General features: G+C 43.6%; 1 protein-coding gene across 5 annotated transcripts in view; it reads left to right on the top strand.

Annotated features, from left to right (window-relative positions):
- The window catches only part of TAMM41 (TAM41 mitochondrial translocator assembly and maintenance homolog), a 666,331-nt gene that overhangs the window by 512,937 nt on the left and 133,353 nt on the right, over window positions 1-20,041 (top strand). For 3 of the 5 annotated variants that reach the window (XM_068253613.1, XM_068253611.1, XM_068253612.1), the window contains one exon: window positions 10,099-10,264. The exons of 1 other annotated variant lie outside the window; for it this stretch is intronic. In XM_068253613.1, the coding sequence (XP_068109714.1) occupies window positions 10,099-10,264 (166 nt within the window). Of the gene's footprint in view, window positions 1-6,501; window positions 6,633-10,098; window positions 10,265-20,041 lie in introns of those variants that run through there. One more of the 5 variants, XR_011023981.1, reaches the window with a different exon arrangement.

The following is a 20,041-nucleotide window of genomic DNA, read 5'->3' as shown; positions in this document are numbered from 1 at the left end:
TGGTGCGCAGAGGAGCAATGGTCTCAAAGGTAGAGGACACACATTTGTTTTATTTAAAGGAATACTATCGATTCACATATTTTTTTCAATTAACACAGGAATTGTTTGGGAAGTGCTGCTAAGTACTGGTGTATACATTTTAGTAGCAACTTCTTTGTTTACTGTTAGCAAAATACATTCAAAGTTTACTGACGCCAAAACTGACGGCTGACTGAGCCATGAGGAGAGTGGAAATTCCCCTCACACTTGATCAGTTAACTCTATGTGTAACTCTGAGTGTGACAGAGAGAAAGCTGCAGCTTCTGTGTCCTGTGTTACTGACTGACCTGTCTGAAGAGAGCAGAGGAAATGTAACTAATTGTCACAGCTTTTTCATACTGTTTTTGCTTTCAGAGTTTGATATGTTTGATATTTGCTTTCTGTAGTCTGATATGCAACTCTGGCTGTGCATTGAAGCAGACACCCCTTCTGCAATTGATTTGTCCCAATATAGCTAAATCCTACCCTCAATAAATTACAACTTTTGCCTCTGATATTTAACATGAAAAGTAGGAACACGTTTACACTGCTACTTAGACATTATTTGTACATTGTCATTTTAGAACACTTGGGTATTGATAGTATTCCTTTAAACACCAGAGTATCAGGGCCCAAGCTGGAGTTTGTCAATTCATCAAAGCTGAAGTTATCTCAGATATGTTGTGGGGTTAGCCCTTTTAAGTGGCAATATTTTATTTGATTCTTGAACTGGTGTTTGACAGCTGGTATTGAGAGGGAGATGTGGATAGTGTGATGGTCTGACCAGACAACTGGATTAATTTACACAGTGCAGAGGCTGCTTGGGGGGTGGGGGGGGGGGGGGCAAGTGGGGTGATCGCTCCAGGCCCTGCACCTGAAGGGGGCCCTGCAGTCATGCCCGCCATGCCATGCTCATTTTGGTGGTGGTGAAGGAAAAGTCTACAGAAGTCTAGCTGTTTGTGTTCTTAGAAGTGTGTCATTAAAAAATACACAGATCTTCCCAGTGTTCTCCCCAGGCTCTTTTAGCCGGGTGCTCCACCCAGCTAGTTTCGGTTAGCACCATGTCATCGGCTCATCTCCTCCTATGCTGTAAGCAGAGTTGCACACAGTAGCATCGGCTCTGCACTCTCTCATCTCGCCCCACCCGGCTACATTTTAATGTCACCCGGCTACTATTTCATGCCACCCGGCTGGAAAACATTTCTGGGGAGAACACTGCTTCCTATTTTGTTTTATGCACCTTACAGTTTGCACCAACTTCTCTTTTATTGCTCAGGTTTTTGACTTCAGCATACTTTACTGTATTATGCCGTTTGCATTTTTGTAATAAATTTCTACACTGTCATGAAGCTTACCAAATGTCAGATTACGTTAACATGCAGGAGCCTCAGCCTGAGGGGCCCAAAGGGCATTTAAGTCAGCCGAGCATACACTGGAGCCGGAGGGGTCTCAGGCTGGAGCCTCCAGACTGGCTGGGGATTGGTGCTAGGTTTGATTGGGAGCTAGGGATAGATAGATACTGGCGGGGAGCTGAGGATAGGTACAGGCTGGCTGGGGAGCTTGGGGTGTGTACCCAGTCTAGCTTGGGGATGGGTGTTCAGCTGGATGGGGAACTGTGGATGGGTTCTAGGCTGGCTGGGGAGCTGGAGATGGCTGCTAGCTGGCTGGGGAGAAAGAAATGGGTTCTAAGCTGCCTGAAGAGCTGAGGATGGGGACCCCGCTGACTGGAGAGCTGGGGATGGGTGCTAGGCTGGCTGGGGATGAGTGCTAACCTGGCTGGGGAATAGTGATGTCGCGAACCTCCGATTTTCGGTTCGCGAACCCTGTTCGTGAACCTCTGTGAAAGTTTCAATTCGCGAAAAAGTTTGCGAACCGCAATAGACTTCAATGGGGAGGCGAACTTTGAAAAATAGAAAAAATTGTACCGGCTGGAAAAATGATAGAAAACATGTTTCAAGGGATCTAATACCTGGAGGCAGACAAGATTGAGTGAAATACACATCAAAAATCCCAGGCAAAAATCTAGATTTCACATAAACCCCTATTTTGAGGTCAATTTTCAATTACAGGCCTGCTCTCCCTCCACCCTCCTACCCTTCTACCTATTCCCTCCTCCTCCTAGGGTTCTCTTTGAACAACTGTTGAACACAAAAGGCAAGGCCATGCCTGGCTACAAATCCTTAAGCAGTGGCTGGATGGTGTAATGGTTAAGGGCTCTGCCTCTGACACAGGAGACCAGGGTCCGAATCTCGGCTCTGTCTGTTCAGTAAGCCAGCACCTATTCAGTAGGAGACTTTAGGCAAGTCTTCCTAACACTGCTACTGCCTATAGAGTGTGCCCTAGTGGCTGCAGCTCTGGTGCTTTGAGTCCGCCAGGAGAAACGCGTGATATAAATGTTATTTGTCTTGTCTAATTGTTCTCTTGGATTGAGCAGAAATGGTACATGCTAGGCTAGCTTCAGTTAGTAGTGTTGGTGGGTACAGCGGTTAAGGTACTTGCCCACCACACAGTGAGACCTGGGTTCAATTCCCAGCCAATGTGAGTTGGCTTTTATGCTACAAATCCTTAAAGGGAATCTGTATTGTTAAAATCGCACAAAAGTAAACATACCAGTGCGTTAGGGGACATCTCCTATTACCCTCTGTCACAATTTCGCCGCTCCCCGCCGCATTAAAAGTGGTTAAAAACAGTTTTAAAAAGTTTGTTTATAAACAAACAAAATGGCCACCAAAACAGGAAGTAGGTTGATGTACAGTATGTCCACACATACAAAATACATCCATACACAAGCAGGCTGTATACAGCCTTCCTTTTGAATCTCAAGAGATCATTTGTGTGTTTCTTTCCCCCTGTTCTCATGCACTGAAGTTTCAGGCTGCTCTTTTCTTCCTGCAAACAGCTTTGCCCTTGTCTGAATGTCCTCAGTATGTGAAAGCCCAGCCAGCTCAGAGGACGATTTATCCAGCTTGTAAAAGATAAGAGAGAAGAGAGAAGCTGTCCTAATCTAAATAATACACAGGCAGTGTGCATAGAGGGGCCTGGAAGGGGGAGTTCATAGCAGAACCACAACACTGAAGAACTTGGCAGTCTTCCAGACACAGGCTGACAAGAGAGAGATAAGTTGATTTATTACAGAGATGGTGATAGTAGAACGTGCTGCAGTAAGCCAGAACACATTAGAATAGCTTTTGGAACTTGTAGGATGATAAAAAACAGGATGCAATTTTTGTTACGGAGTCTCTTTAAAGGGAACCTAAACTGAGAAGGATATGGATTTTTCCTTTTAAAATAATGCCAGTTGCCTGAATCGCCTGCTGATCCTGTGTCTCTAATACTTTTAGCCACAGCCCCTGAACAAGCATGCAGATCAGGTGCTCTGACTGAAGTCAGACTGTATTAGCTGCATGCTTGTTTCAGGGTGTGATTCAGCCACTATTGCAGCCACAGAGATCAGCTGGACTGCCAGGCAACTGGTATTGTTTAACAGGAAACATCCATATCACTCTCAGTTAAGGTTCCCTTTAAGCAACCTAATGTTTCTCTTGGATTGAGCAGAAATGGTACATGCTAGGCTAGCTTCAGTTAGTGGTGTTGCTGGTACAGCGGTTAAGGTACTTGCCCACCACACAGTGAGTCCTGGGTTCAATACTCAGCCAATGTGAGTTGGCTTTTATGCTACAAATCCTTAAAGGGAACCTAAACTGAGAAGGATATGAATTTTTCCTTTTAAAATAATACCAGTAGCCTGAATCGCCTGCTGATCCTGTGTCTCTAATACTTTTAGCCACAGCCCCTGAACAAGCATGCAGATCAGGTGCTCTGACTGAAGTCAGACTGGATTAGCTGCATGCTTGTTTCAGGGTGTGATTCAGCCACTATTGCAGCCACAGAGATCAGCTGGACTGCCAGGCAACTGGTATTGTTTAACAGGAAACATCCATATCACTCTCAGTTAAGGTTCCCTTTAAGCAACCTAATGTTTCTCTTGGATTGAGCAGAAATGGTACATGCTAGGCTGGCATCAGTTAGTAGTGTTGGTGGTACAGCGGTTAAGGTACTTGCCCACCACACAGTGAGACCTGGGTTCAATACCCAGCCACGGTATGTAAGCTGGCTTTTGAAATACTATAATTCCCTGGCAGATGAGACCCTCCTCCCTCCGGTAGGAGGGTAGAGGGTAATATACAAGAGCCTAATTAAACTCTCCCTAGCAGAGTGTGTGTAGCAGCTGTCCCTTAAGTAATTAGTGTAAAAGAGTAAAATGGCACAAGGGCCTTGACTTTTATAAGGGGGGGGGGGGGGGCATGAGTGCAGTCTGATTGGCAACAATATGCCTGCTGACTGTGATGTAGAGGGTCAAAGTTCTGCTCCATAGAGCATTATGGGGCGAATCGAACTTCCGCAAACGTTCGCTTTTGCATGGCAAACGCGAACCACCGAAGTTCGCCTGGAACCGTTCGCCGGCGAACCGTTCGCTACATCTCTACTGGGGAGCTGGGGATTGGTGCTAGGCAGGCTGGGGAGGTGGGAATGGGTACTAGACTGACTGAGGAGCTGGGGATGGGTGCTAGGCTGGCTGGGGGAGAAGGGGATGGATACTAGGCAGGCTGAGGAGCTGGGGATGGGTGCTAGGCTGCTTTGGACAGCTGGGGATTGGTGATAAGCTGATTGGGGAGCAAGGAATCGGTTCTAAGCTTGCTGAGGAGCTGGGAATGGGTACAAGGCTGGATGAGGAGTTGGGGATGGGTGCTAGGCTGGCTGGGAGCATGTCTGAATAGAAATACAAACTTTGGACTTCCCATTCTGCCTAGCACCCATTCCCAGCCAGCCTAGAACCCATCAGTTGGTTAAAGGCCACTAAACCAATATAAGAATAATTACAATATGTAATGTAATCAAACCGCGAATGGTAGTACCATTGGCTGTTTGATTACATTACATATTGTAATTGTTCCTATATTGGTTGGCTTGGTGGCCTTTAACAATGTTTTAAACAATAATAAGGCATACTGCATTAGAGGTGGACAAGCCCTTTAGTGTAGTGGTAAGGTATATGGCCTACACTTATGGCTCTAGGCCCTGCATATGACACTCACCCCAGGCCCAGTGTACTCTAAGGCTGCTTCTGCACACTGGCTATTTACAGACCAGTATGGAATATAAGGTCCAGAGTGTGACCTTTCTTGTGAGTAGCAGAGCTGCTTGCTTAGGAGAAGCCCAGTTCATTTATGGCACAAGGTAGCTCTCTTCCTAATTGCAAAAAGGGGGCATCCACCCATGTATTTAAATCTCCAAGAACAATTAATCTGGGGCGTTCCAGTGTTGGGCTTCTACAAAGTAGTAGTTATCCAAACACTAGCACATTTTTTATAGGGTTTTCCCGGAGAATAGCTACAGCCCACTAGACCTACAGCTACACCTTACCATCACCGTGTGTGTGTGTGTGGGGGGGGGGGGGGGATCAGCAAAGACCTCCTCTGGACTATACACCCTAAATCCTTTTTTACATGCTGTATTCAGCCCTGACATTTACCATTTATATAATGTTATAGGGCCTCATTTCCAGTATTTATATTTCCTGCCAAATACAGAGAACGCGGATAGTCTAATTCATATAAGTGACTTACATTGTTGACTTTAGTGTAAGTTTGGGTTCTTGTCCCTGTGGACACAGTGTTGCAGGTACATATTACCCTGCTCCGATGTACTACTATGTGAGGCGATGGAGTCAGGGAGTGAAAGGTGTATATTTTACCAGCCCAATGGGGGGATTTAGGTCCAAGGGGGGGTCGCATGCTAATTTCACAGAGTGGGTACCGTGTGTTTTTGCTTCACCCAGGCTCAAACTGACAAGATTTCAACCAGAAACACTGTCATTCTCTGGATGGGTATGTGGACAGTCTAAGTGGACAGTCTAAGCAACCTGCATGGTTGACTTCAAGCTAAGTACCCACGGGGGTACAATTGTAGCTGTCGCCGCACACGGGAGCGTGTGCGCGACAGTTCGGCGGCAGTTCGGCAACAGCTCATCGCCAAATCCCTCTGCATCCACACGGCAGCAGAGGGATTAGCGATGCGGCGGAAGCTGTCGCCGAGTTTCCTCCCCCCCGCCGGAAGCTCCGTGTGGTGTGTGTGGGTAGCTGTCGCTAGCCCGCATACACATGCGGGGCTAGCGACAGTTCCGGCGAGGTTGCGGCGACGACTGTAGCCGGCGATTGAACAGGTCAATCGCCTGGCGACAGCTCCGACGGGCGACGGTTCGGGGCGCGCGCATCATACACACGGGGGAACTGTCGCCGCAACACGCGCGTGCCACGCGGTTGCGGCGACGGCCGTCCCCCGTGAGTATGGGCCTTTAGTGTACATATGGGTTCTTGTACCTGTGGACACAGTGTTGCATAGTATTTAGCTGTACACGAACCGCGGTTTGTTTGCATATCTATCTGCTCCAGTGATGCGTTGTGTATCTTCTGTTCTTATCAGCAGCGGCATGCCCTATACTTCCACATCTCCAGCTCCCGATCATGTGACATGTATTCAGAGCCATAGGTATGCAGCATAGAACATGTGTCTGTTAGGAAGATCAGAGGAGATCCAAAGCAGCACTGGAGCAGGTAAATATAAAACTACAATAATAACTGGGATCTACGCTATATTAAGGCTTCCATGCGCTCTGGACAACAAAAATTGCACTTTATATGAGGCATTTTTATGCATCTTTTTAATATTCAGATGAAGTAATACATTTTTTACTGGGCCCAATTTTTTCCAGCCCTTGTTTATACTCACTGCAGTGAGGAAGTGTGTGTGAGGGTAATGTATGCAAAATATACAAGGGAGGTTTAAAGGGAACCTGAACTGAGAAAAATGATTTAAAATAAACATATGATTTAGCTGCAAGTGAATATTACATACTTATCTCATCGTTAGTTCCTCTCAGAAGCTCACCATTTTTTTTCTTACAGTGATCCCTTCCAGTTCTGACAATATTTTGTCAAAACTGAAATATACCAGTTGCTGTCAGTTATATATCAGCTGCTGTCAGTTACAACTGAATGTGCAAGGTAATGTCCATGTTTCCCTATGGCTCAAGTGGGCAATATTACAGTTTAACAGTGTGATGACCTGGAAGCTGTTATGTGGTAATGGCCATTTTCAATACGGAGGACGGAGAATTCCATTGATTACAGTGGACAAACAGGACACTGGAGAGGAGAAAGAGATTGATGAGGGGACTACACAGGAGGTAAGTATGATGTGTGTATGTTTATTTTGATTTTTAATTTTCAGTTCAGGTTCTCTTTAAAGGGGCAGGTACCCAACTGGGTTTGTAAGTGTATAACTTCATTCTTTTTATGGAATAAAAGGTTAAATTACTTTTTATAATTAGCGCTGTGGATTTTGATTTTTAAATATGAAACTGCACTACTCTCCAGGTCCCCCCAAGGCCACTATAGTTGCACAATTTTTCAGACTCTTCAATAAATGTTAAATCTTAACAAACAATTTTGCCCATGACTTAGACTAGGTTTTAGCTTTTGGCCCCTTGCCTGATTGAGTTTGACACCCCTGCTCTAGATTGTAAGCTCACAAGGGCAGGCATCTCCCTCTTTTGTTTCCTGTTTCTGTGCAGTTTATCAAATGAACATCTATCATTTTGGTGATCTATCATCTATCATTTTGGTTGTCCTGATTGTACAGTATGCTGAACTGCTCGTGTATCCCCATTGTTGTATGTTTTGCACGTTGTACACTGATGAGGAATATGTTGGCGCTCTATAAATGAAAATAATAAAAATAACATGCACCAAAGTCCAAATTATTCAATAGAATTGATATTTCGGTGCAAAAAAATTGAGATGATTGCGAATATACAGTGGTGTGAAAAACTATTTGCCCCCTTCCTGATTTCTTATTCTTTTGCATGTTTGGCACACTTAAATGTTTCTGCTCATCAAAAACCGTTAACTATTAGTCAAAGATAACATATTTGAACACAAAATGTAGTTTTAAATGATGTTTTTTATTATTTAGTGAGAAAAAAAACTCAAAACCTACATGGCCCTGTGTGAAAAAGAAATTGCCCCCTGAACCTAATAACTGGTTGGGCCACCCTTAGCAGCAATAACTGCAATCAAGCGTTTGCGATAACTTGCAACAAGTCTTTTCCAGCGCTCTAGAGGAATTTTGGCCCACTCATCTTTGCAGAATTGTTGTAATTCAGCTTTATTTGAGGGTTTTCTAGCATGAACTGCCTTTTTAAGGTCATGCCACAACATCTAAATAGGATTCAGGTCAGAACTTTGACTAGGCCACTCCAAAGTCTTCATTTTGTTTTTCTTCAGCCATTCAGAGGTGGATTTGCTGCTGTGTTTTGGGTCATTGTCCTGCTGCAGCACCCAAGATCGCTTCAGCTTGAGTTGACGAACAGATGGCCGGACATTCTCCTTCAGGATTTTTTGGTAGACAGTAGAATTCATGGTTCCATCTATCACAGCAAGCCTCCCAGGTCCTGAAGCAGCAAAACAACCCCAGACCATCACACTACCACCACCATATTTTACTGTTGGTATGATGTTCTTTTGCTGAACTGCTGTGTTACTTCTACACCAGATGTAACGGGACACGCACCTTCCAAAAAGTTCAACTTTTGTCTCGTCGGTCCACAAGGTATTTTCCCAAAAGTCTTGGCAATCATTGAGATGTTTTTTTAGCAAAATTGAGACGAGCCTTAATGTTCTTTTTGCTTAAAAGTGGTTTGCGCCTTGGATATCTGCCATGCAGGCCGTTTTTGCCCAGTCTCTTTCTTATGGTGGAGTCGTGAACACTGACCTTAACTGAGGCAAGTGAGGCCTGCAGTTCTTTAGATGTTGTCCTGGGGTCTTTTGTGGCCTCTCAGATGAGTTTTCTCTGCGCTCTTGGGGTAATTTTGGTCGGCCGGCCACTCCTGGGAAGGTTCATCACTGTTCCATGTTTTTGCCATTTGTGGATAATGGCTCTCACTGTGGTTCGCTGGAGGCCCAAAGCTTTAGAAATGGCTTTATAACCTTTACCAGACTGATAGATCTCAATTACAGTACTTTTGTTCTCATTTGTTCCTGAATTTCTTTGGATCTTGGCATGATGTCTAGCTTTTGAGGCGCTTTTGGTCTACTTCTCTGTGTCAGCTCCTAAATAAGTGATTTCTTGATTGAAAGAGGTGTGGCAGTAATCAGGCCTGGGGGTGACTACAGAAATTGAACTCAGGTGTGATAAACCACAGTTAAGTTATTTTTTTAACAAGGGGGGGCAATCAGTTTTTCACACAGGGCCATGTGGATTTGGAGTTTTTTTCCTCACTAAATAATAAAAAACCATCATTTAAAACTGCATTTTGTGTTCAATTATGTTATCTTTGACTAATAGTTAACGTTTTTTGATGAGCAGAAACATTTAAGTGTGACAAACATGCAAAAGAATAAGAAATCAGGAAGGGGGCAAATAGTTTTTCACACCACTGTATATGATACAGAATTATACAAATTATGAAAATCTATTGTAAAATCACATCTTGCAGTGAAAGCATTTCACTTGTCCATATTCAAGCTGTGTAGATTTACATATTTAAAGTAAAATAGAAAGTGAGCCAAAACTGTATACTCAACTCATTTTAGACATCATTGATAAAGGAATGAGGACATGAAAATGCTTAGAGACCACTGCAGGCAGAAGTAGCTTTGTATTAAAATGCTTTTTGACGTTGTGGCATTTAGATGCAACACAACAGAACACCTATAGAGATCAGTGGCAGTCTAAGGGTTCATCTATAAGGTGTATATCTTGGCACTATCCTCTTTTAGAGCTTTATGTTAACTTCTTAGTCATCTCTTTGTTGCAGATTTCAATACAAAATTGCATATGGATCATAATTGCACTGGGATGATGCTTGCTGTCTGGCAAGTGGGTCCTACTTAGATATACAGCTAATGGGTCAAAGAGGACAATTAATTATTGAGAAATATGTCAGTGCTATATAAACATAAGAAATAAATATTATTTTAAGTAACAAATAATTTATTTCAAAACCTGAATGTCTTTTAGGTAGATAAGAGTCCAGAGGGTCAGTTTCTTCAACTAATGAGTTTGCCAAAGAATTTACAACAGAAAATAACTGCTCTTGTGGATCAGCCAGGCAGGAATCGAGATGTTGAAGAGGTATTGTTACAAGTGGCTCAAGATCCAGATTGTGGTATTGTGGTACAGCAAGGTAAGTCTTGGAAAATGACACTGCACCTTGCTTTGTAAAGCAGACTACTATCTTTTATTTTTTGTTTTGATAGTATATCTGTTAAATCACATAGTTACATAATTATTTAGGTTGGAAAAAAGACATCCATCTCTTATGACCAGAAACAAAGCACAACAGTAGCCTACACACTCACATATCCCTGTTGATCCAGAGAAAGGCGAAAAACCCTTACAATGCATGGTCCAATGAGACAAAAAAGGGAAAAAAATCCTGCCTGACTCCAGTGTGAGAAAACGCGGAAAAGCCGCCGCGTGTACTCAAAACAAGGCGGCTGATTCCGCGTCCAACGCGGCGGTTGGCACGCGTAGGCCTACATCTAGTAGTATGGCCGAACGCGGAGAAACCACCGCATGCCTTGATAGTGGTGCGGCGGATTCCGCGTCCAGCGCGGCGGGTTCTTTACATCACATGTCTGGTGTGGCTGGGACTGATAGTCCACACAGGTTCAGAAGGACGCGCGCGCGCGCCGAGAGGCAGAACTTATATGACAGCCAGAAGGGAGTCAGCTGACCAAGCCGGTCAGCTGACGGCAGTACCACTTCCCATTGGTCCAGCACTTAGGGGAGGCGCTGGAGAGCGCTTTGCTATATATACTGGGTGCTGGTCATTCTCTGGTTGTCTGCCGTTGCGATCACTACGTGGTAGCACTCAGACCTTATTGTCAGTATCTGTGTTATCGCTGCTATACTTCAGACTAGTTCCAGGGTGTTGATGATCAAGGACCTCACACCCAAGATTAGGAATCTGTGTTATCATTCTGTTATACTTCAGACCAGTTCCAGGGTGTTGATGACTACGGAGCTCACACCCAAGACTAGGAATTAGCTTTACCATCCTGTTATTCTTCAGACTAGTTCCAGGGTGTTGATGATCAAGGAGCTCACACCTATAGACTAGACATTGTTGATTATTTGTTATGACCGTCTGCTTTCCTGACCTCTCTTCTGATCTCTGATTTGGTACTTCGCTATATCTGATACTCCGTTGCCAAACCTTGCTTGCCTTTGGACTCTGTATTAGTCTCTTCCACTGTATCTTATTTGTCTGTTTGTTGCCAACCTGGCTTGTCCGACCTCGAGAACTATCTCCTCTGTTTAGAGATAGTTCACAGATCTGTCAGTGACACTCCACCATTGGTGTCACTTACACTCTGGTCCTTCCCACTCTCAGCCTGACTCCTCCCCTTGGGGAGCCTCAGGCCATTGGAAGGAGCTTGTTCTTGGGCAGTATCTCTTACTGCCTTGCACCCTCGATACGGGTGCTCTCCTCAAAGTATTACTATTGCACCAAACACTCATCTTACTCAGGTGTCCAGAGGTTAGAGATATATCTGATTATTGGTGATACTGCAGATCATCAATAATCGGGTATATATCTGTATTCTTGGTGATACTGCAGATCACCGATAATCAGATCCTCTCTGTGTTACACCGATCGTTACATCCAGATGGTAATCTAATAAAATCCCTGGATCAACATCACCAGGAATTACCTAGTAATTATAGCCATGGATGTCTTTCAATGCAAGGAAAGCATCTAAGCCCTCCCTAAATGCATATATAGAATGTGCTATAACTACTTCTTGTGGCAATACATTCTCATTTTAACCTCCCTGGCGGTACCCAGTTTCTGAGGCTGTGTCCGTGGGGGGGATTTTTTTAATTAAAGTTGTTGTATCCTTTGTAGCTAGCACTAGGCTAGCTACCATTGTCCCCCAAGTCCCCCGCACCCTTCTGATCCCCCCGATCGCCACCGCTATACGTTACCTAGCCTCAATCCGGTGAGAGCCGCAGCCTCCCAATTAGCTTCAGTCGTCGCCATGACGGTGATCGGACATGACATCTAACGTCATCGACGTTCCTCCCCATAGCGAAGCCTGGAGCTGATTGGAGGCTGCGCCATCGCGGGATCCGGGGGGGGGGGGGTACGTATAACGGCAGCGATCGGGGCGATCAAAGAAGAGCGTAGGGGCTTGGGGGACAATGGTAACTAGCGAAGTGCTAGCTACAAAGGATACAACAAGTTTTATTTAAAAAATCCCTCCTGGGGCAGAGAAATCCTCTGTGGCGGCTACCCCGAGTGTAGGTCGGGGTTACGGCCAGGGAGGTTAATCTCTTACTGTAAAACCCCCTTTCCTAAATAAATGGTTTTAAATTAGGACTATAAATGGCTAAAACTTTTTTCCTCCATGCACAGATCATGTCCCCTTGTCCTTTACACAAGCCTAAGGACAAAAAGCTTATCTGTCATATTTGCAATTTACAAACACTCTGTATTTTAAATTATAAAACAAAGCAGAGCTAATGAACCTTTGAACATCTCTGCAGTAAAACCTTATCTGACTGTTTCTTTGATGTTTGCTTCAGAAAACCAAGATGGGTCAGAGAGCTCAGAGAAACTCTTTGGGCTGGTGCACACCGAGCGGCTTTTTCAGCGTTTCTGCAGCCGCTTGCGGCTGCGGATACGCTTGGTCAATGTATCTCAATGGAGTGGTTCACACCAGAGCGGGAGGCGTTTTGCTGAAACGCATACTCCCGGGGTGAGGCATTTTTTGGATTGCGGATGCGTTTCTGCCTCAATGTTAAGTATAGGAAAAACGCAAACCGCTCTGAAAAACGCCTGTTTAGAGCGGTTTTGCCGGCGTTTTTGTTACAGAAGCTGTTCAGTAACAGCTTTACTGTAACAATATATGAAATCTACTACACCAAAACCGCTACACAAAACCGCAAAACGCTAGCTGAAACGCTACAGAAAAATAAGAAAAAGCATTTCAAAATCTGCTAGCATTTTGCGGATCTGCTAGCGGGTTTTGGTGTGCACCAGGCCTTCTTCATAGATAACAACTTTAGTTCCTTAACTCTTCCAGTACTGGAAAACAACATGAGAATCGTTTCTTTGCTACTAAGGTTCTATTTCTTAGGTGTACTACACATACAATTCATTACATCATACATTTATTTTCGCTCCAGGGTTGCTTTAACTGAGTTAAAGTGAACCTGAACCCAGAACTTCCTCTCTGCTCTAAAAGATATGCAACAGCATAATAACCTTTAAAGAATAACATTTCTTTGTTACAGCTGATCCAAATTATAAAATAAATATGCACTGTTTCTACTTCCTACTTTCATGGAAGCAGTCATATTGTTAACATCCTGTGCTTTCAAATGAGCTTATCTGTCATGGCAGTCAGGTGACACAAGGGAGAGATTAAATTACAACTTGCGATTAGACACAGATGAGGGGGAATTAGACAGGCTGAACACTCTAAATACATACAGGGTGAATTTCTCTGTTTTACTTCTGTCTTGTGCAAGAGTTCAGGTCCACTTTAAATTTAAACTAACTTAACCTTATGGGACATATTCTTCAAGACCAACACTCTAGTTCTGATCTGACTGTGCAAGTCAGATTATGATATTCTATTCAAGGTTGTTATCAGTATTCATGAGTAATTGATCTTAATGTACAGATGATGATCAGGTATATATGAATTGTCCTTAACGAAATGCATAGTGATATTTGATTTTTCTTTTTTTGTTTCTTATTTGCATAGCATCAACATCTTTGATTGTCCTGTACAGAGTACAAAGCAAACAATAGTAGGGACCATAGATACACAAGTAGTACATACAACACAATCAGAACATCCAGCAACACAAGTACAAGTTACATCATACTTCAAATGGAATCAGTTGAAAAGGGCGCCTGAGCCATCTATATTAAAAGGACGCCTCCATAGACTTCAATGTTAGGCACCACCAGGGGTTAGGGTTAAGCTCCACCAGGGGAGTCTTAGGGTTAGGCACCACCAGGGGAGGGTTATAGGTTAGCCAGGCATAGGTGCCCCCAATATGGATTAGTCAGGCATATGTGTAATTTATATTACAGGTCTTAGACTTTACACTGGCCACCTATACTGGGGGCACCTATGCCTGGCCTCCTAAACCCCCAGTATAGGAGGCCAGGCATAGGTGCCCCCAGTATAGGTGGCCAGTGTAAAGTCTAAGACCTGTAATATAAATTTAAAGTGAGGCCAAACACCTCTAATAATACGTTGGCTAACGGACTCCGAATTTTAGGCCCTTAGAAAGAAGATCACACGGACACCAGCTACATGTTTGCAAACCAGATCTTCTCAGTTTAATAATGAAAGACTTCACGTTTTTATAGCATTATAGTCACATAAAGCATTATGTCATTAAGTTAATAATTACAATATGGCGTGATTGGTTCCTATTTCTGACTTTCATGCCTGTTGGCTAATAAATTTGCTAAAGACTGCAGAAAAGCAGTTATCTGACATGTCCTGAATTTCTCCCGATCTAGTTTTGGTCAGCTAATTTAGTAAGATAGAGAGCGATAAATAAACTTTAGAATCATGAATTCCACCTTATCTAGTTTCTATTGCCCTCACCAGTCACCGAGTAGAGAGGAACAGGTTCTGCCTTTTCCTTACTATAGCAGAAATCTAAGAGAAGCTGTCTGTTATACTAAGAGGAATCTATAACTAAATATAACTATAATCTAAGGTATATTGATGAAACCCTCACACCAGGCATAGGTTCCCCAGTATAGGTAGCCAGGCATAGGTGCCCCAGTATAGGTGATGGAGGGGGGAGCTGTGGCCACATTGGGACTCAGCCGTAAGAGGGGGCCAGAATTCTCTCTTCTCAAAGCCCCTCTCCGTGCTCCCCCCTCCATGGCAAAGTAAGCACAGCTCCAAGCGACAATCACTTGCCATGCGTCTCCTCCGTCTGCATAGCTGCTTACACTCTCTACTTCCTGATTAGCAGGAAGTAGTGAGAGTATAGAAACTGGGTTGGGAGGAATCTGCCCTTGTGAGTTTGCAATTTAGAGTTGGGTAAAGACACTAGGTGAGGAGATGAAGGGTCTAGTAGATGAGGCACTGAGCCTCACCATATATGACAAATTATAAGCTTGTCTGAAGAGGTGTCCTTTAGGTGCATTTGAATGTTCCCAGCAAATCTGACAATCTATAGGACAGAGTTCCAAAGGAGAAGTGAAACGCATAAAAAGTCCTGGATGTGAGAGGATTCTAGAGGACAGGAGGGTTTCATGGGAAGAGAAAAGGTTCCAGGTGGCATTGTATCTGGAGACTAGTGAGGAAATGTATGATGATTGGGTTAAAGCCCCATCTACATGATACGATTCTTTGTCCGATTCAATTACGATTCTATTTACGATCCGATTAAATCCGACATGTCCAATCGGTATTCAATTTGATTCAATTCGATTTGCCATTGTTTTGCAATGGCTAATCAAATTGAATCCCAATTGGACATGTCAGATTTAATCGGGTCGTAAATAGAATTGTAATCGAATTGCACAAAGAATCGTATCATGTAGATTGGGCTTAAGAGTTAAACTTGAGGAGTGAGAGTAGAGGTGGATGAGATGGGCAGCAGTGATCAGTAGGAAATGTGTCAGTCTGTTATTTGATGGCTGCAGATTAGGATTGTCATGGACAAACCATGAAGAAACGCAGTCAATCGGTGTTTGGATTGTGATTCACGTTTCAATTCAGATGGGGCCAAAGGCCCTGGGGTCTGGCTATTCCAGCTAGATAACAGATTTTATTCAGGAAACCATGTGGATGCAAGCTGTTATCCTGGCAGGACAATGTTTTTTCTTTAATTAATGGGAATAAAAGAATCTTCCCTTTAGCAAACCACTAGCAGCCAAGTGTGAACTCTGCCAGTAACAGGACCAAATGGTCCCCTTTAATGGCAGAGGAAGCCTGAGTACAGCTCCAATCCAGCAGGAAACCAGACAGAAAGGCACCACTGTGGCCATATCTAGAATAACTGTATTGTATGATTTTATTGTACAAAAATTATATTGTCTGATCGCTAGTAAAGTGACAGTCATTTTCAGCCCTCTTGTATGGGGCTACGGTAAGCCACTCTCCCATTATCCTACTTCTCAGTAATGGAATCTCCTACAATATTCATGTCTGCTATGAATATGATCCATATTTTGGGGGGGGGGGGGGGTGTGAATTTGCTATTATTATTTGTATGTGATGAACGGGATTTGATATATGGAAATATAAAATATTTTGGACTTAAGAATCCCGCAAAAAATTAGATAACACCCAAACCCCATCCCAGGGGCATCCTCAGAACATGTTTGGCTAAAAGAACCACAGTAATCTCAGCAAAAAGATCTCCATTTAACCACCTGACCGGAGCCAGTGAGAGAACCATGAGGCTCGTCTCCCTGCTGCTTTCCTTCTTAAACAAAGGAACTTTGAATTTCTTGGCTTTCCACACAACAGGACATTATCCTCAGAAGCTTTAAGTATTCATTATCTGTTTTTTTTTTGTTTTTTTTTAATATTCTTTATTTAAAGCAATATAATTGAAATCCACATATATCAAGAAGGTATACATATCAAAACATAAAATTAAGGATTAGCAGAAGTATATAATACATCCATTAACATGTTAACCAGCTTAAGTAAAAATTGCATCTAATGATGTACATGAGTATTTAGTTATCACTTTATATATATATATATATTTATTTGTGTTTATATCTAACCTATTCCCTGGGCTAGGTAAGCTAGGCCTGGGTTTATATGCTGTAAACCGAAACAGAGATATAACCTAGTGATCAAACAAATAAATATTCCCTGGGCACTAGGAGACCAGATATCTCCTCTCATGGCCACCATCCTTGGCCATCTCGTGCCCCAACCTGGTGGGGTCCCTCATCCCCCATCCCTCCTCCAAGAGCGATAAATATAGTATATGAATGTGATTGTTTTTTTCTTTTTTGTTTTTTTTTTGTCAACTCTTTCTAGGGTTCCGTTCTGTTCAATTTCAGTCAACCGATCCCCTGTTGGTTTGTTCTACCCTCTAAAACCTCCTCAAATTCCTCTGATTCTCTAAACATTGTCCAGAAAGCCCATGTCTTTTTGAACACCTCTGATCTGTTTATAGCTGTAAGTGTCAGGTCTTCAATTAATTGGATGTGGTCTATTCCTTTTACCAAATCGGAAGACCCTGGAGGAGCACCATCACGCCATTTTCTCACTATTACAGGTTTAGCTGCGTTTAGGATGTGTCTGACCACCAATCGTTTGTAAGCCTTCATAGACCAGTCGTTGCAATGTAGGAGGTAAAATTCAGGGAGAAAGGGCGTATTTCGATTGGTGACCTGTTTTAATAAACGCTCGACTTTGTTCCAAAACTCCTTTAGAATAGGACAAGACCACAGTAAATGTACTAAAGTACCTTGTTCACCCTGACATCTCCAACACTTGTCATTAGTTTCTGGATATATCTTGTGTAATTTAAGTGGTGTATAATACCATTGTGAAAGGATATTATAATTGGTTTCCTGGATTTTGGCAGACAATGAGGTCTTATGGGCATATATACATATTTTTCCTTCTGGGCCACAGTAAAGGTATGTCCCAGTTCCCCTTCCCATTTAGTAAAAAAAGGGAGCTTCAAGTCCTGGTTGCGATACCAACATCAGATATATTTTTGATAGCGTTTTCTCTAGAGGGCCTACTCCTATACATATTTCTTCAAACTCTGTTAAACGCCTCGGCTGCGATGGTGCTATCCTCAGGTGTCTCAAGAGGAGTCGAATTTGGAAATAACCCCACCAGTCCAACCCCGGCCTCCCCTGTGTTATTCTGAGCTCCTCTGTCATCCATTTTCCATTTGTGCAAATATCTGCTAGTTTCAATGTAGCAAGATCCCTCCAATCCCTCTGTATGTGTGCCCCACTATTCACCGGAAGTTCAGGATTATCAATTGGGGTAACAGTGGAGAAGGCCAAGGCGACAGTCCCAGAGCATTTCTTAATTTGAGAAAGACTCGTAAGGTTCTCACACACAGACGGGGGAGGCTCCAACCGGCGTAACTAGCATGAACTGCCCATAAGGATGAGGTGAGTTGATTGGGGGACATATCTGCTTCTAATTTAACCCATTGCTTGAGAGTACCATGCCGGGCCCAGTCCACAGCTCTAGTGAGCACGGCTGCATAGCAGTAGTAGGCTACGTTTGGCACTGCCAAACCACCTTCTTGTTTTGGTCTAAACATTATGTCACGTTTTATCCTAGGGGGTTTCTTTTTCCAGATGTATTTATATAAGGTGGATTGTGCTTGATGCAAAAAGGACATTGGGATCTGTACAGGGAGAGTCTGGAAGAGGTACAGCAGCCTTGGCATTAAATTCATCTTTATGACTGCGATTCTACCCAGCCAGGATAGTTGGGGCAGGTCCCATTTCTTTAAATCTGACTCCAAGGTCCTCAGGAGAGGAGGAAAATTATTTTTGAAAATATCGCCCAGAGAATCCGAGATATTTGTGCCCAGATATTTTATATATTGATGCTTCCATTTAAATGGAAAATTTTGTTCCAGCTGGGATTTGACCACTCTGGGGAGTCCCATGTTAAAAGCCTCACGTTTGTCAATGTTTATTTTGAAATATGATAATGCACCAAATTGGGCAAAGGCAGTCATTAAATTTGGCAAGGTCGTTACTGGATTGGTTAAGAAGATTAGTAAGTCATCCGCATAAGCTGCGACTTTATGTTCCGAGTCACCCACTAATATACCCCTAATGTCTTGATTAACTCTGACCTGACAAAGAAAAGGTTCTAATGCTAATGCGAAAATTAGGGGGGATAAAAGGCACTCCTGTCGAGTGCCATTTTTTATTGCTAGTGATCCCGAAAGAATCCCATTTACCTTAATGCTGGCTGATGGTATAATGGTTAAGGGCTCTGCCTCTGACACAGGAGACCAGGGTTCGAATCTCGGCTCTGCCTGTTCAGTAAGCCAGCACTAATTCAGTAGGAGACCTTTGGCAAGTCTCCCTTACACTGCTACTGCCAATAGAGCGCGCCCTAGTGGCTGCTGCTCTGCTCTGGCGCTTTGAGTCCGCAAGGAGAAAAGCGCAATATAAATGTTATTTGTCTTGTCTTGTCTTAATGCGTGCAGTCGGCTTAGAATATAGTGCATCTATGCAGGCCAATAATCTGTCCCCTATATTGATGTTTTTTAACACTGCCCTGATCCACTGCCAATTCACCCGATCAAAGGCCTTTTCCGCATCTGTGGATAATGGCATACATGGGATCTCCTTTGAGCGGGCGAATCGGAGCAGGCCAATCGTTCTTAGGGTATTATCTCTTGCTTCTCTATGTGGTATAAACTCCACCTGGTCCCATTGAACCAAATGGCCCATGTGTTCAGCTAAACGATTTCGCAATGACCTTGGCAAAGATCTTTAGGTCTAGGTTGAATAGAGAGATTGGGCGGTAACTCCCACATGCTGCTGGGTCTTTGCCCGGTTTAGGTATTACAGTAACATGCGATTCGAGCGTTTGTATGGGTAACGACACGTCGCATTCAGGATCAGCCAAGGCATTGAATAGTCTGCTGAGATATGGGGCAAGTATCCCCTTAAATTTTTTAAAGTATTCTATGGGATACCCATCTGGCCCTGGGGCCTTTCCAGGTTTGATGTCTGAAATAACCTTTTTTATTTCTGCTTCTGTAAAGGGAGCTTCCAAATCTGATGTCATGGTCTCGGTAATTTTAGGCATATGTGATGAAACACGGAAAAGCCGCTGTCTCTCAAGGCAAGGCGGCTGTTTCCGCGTCCAGCATGGCGCCACAACGCGGAAAAAACGCCGCATGCCGCTTAGGCAGAGCGGCGGAATCCGCATTGGAGGCGGTTCCCGCA

Source organism: Hyperolius riggenbachi, chromosome 9 (assembly GCF_040937935.1).
Source record: "Hyperolius riggenbachi isolate aHypRig1 chromosome 9, aHypRig1.pri, whole genome shotgun sequence".
Taxonomy (NCBI): Eukaryota; Metazoa; Chordata; class Amphibia; order Anura; family Hyperoliidae; genus Hyperolius; species Hyperolius riggenbachi.
Note: the sequence above shows the minus strand (reverse complement) of the source record. Positions and strands in the feature narration are given on the sequence as shown.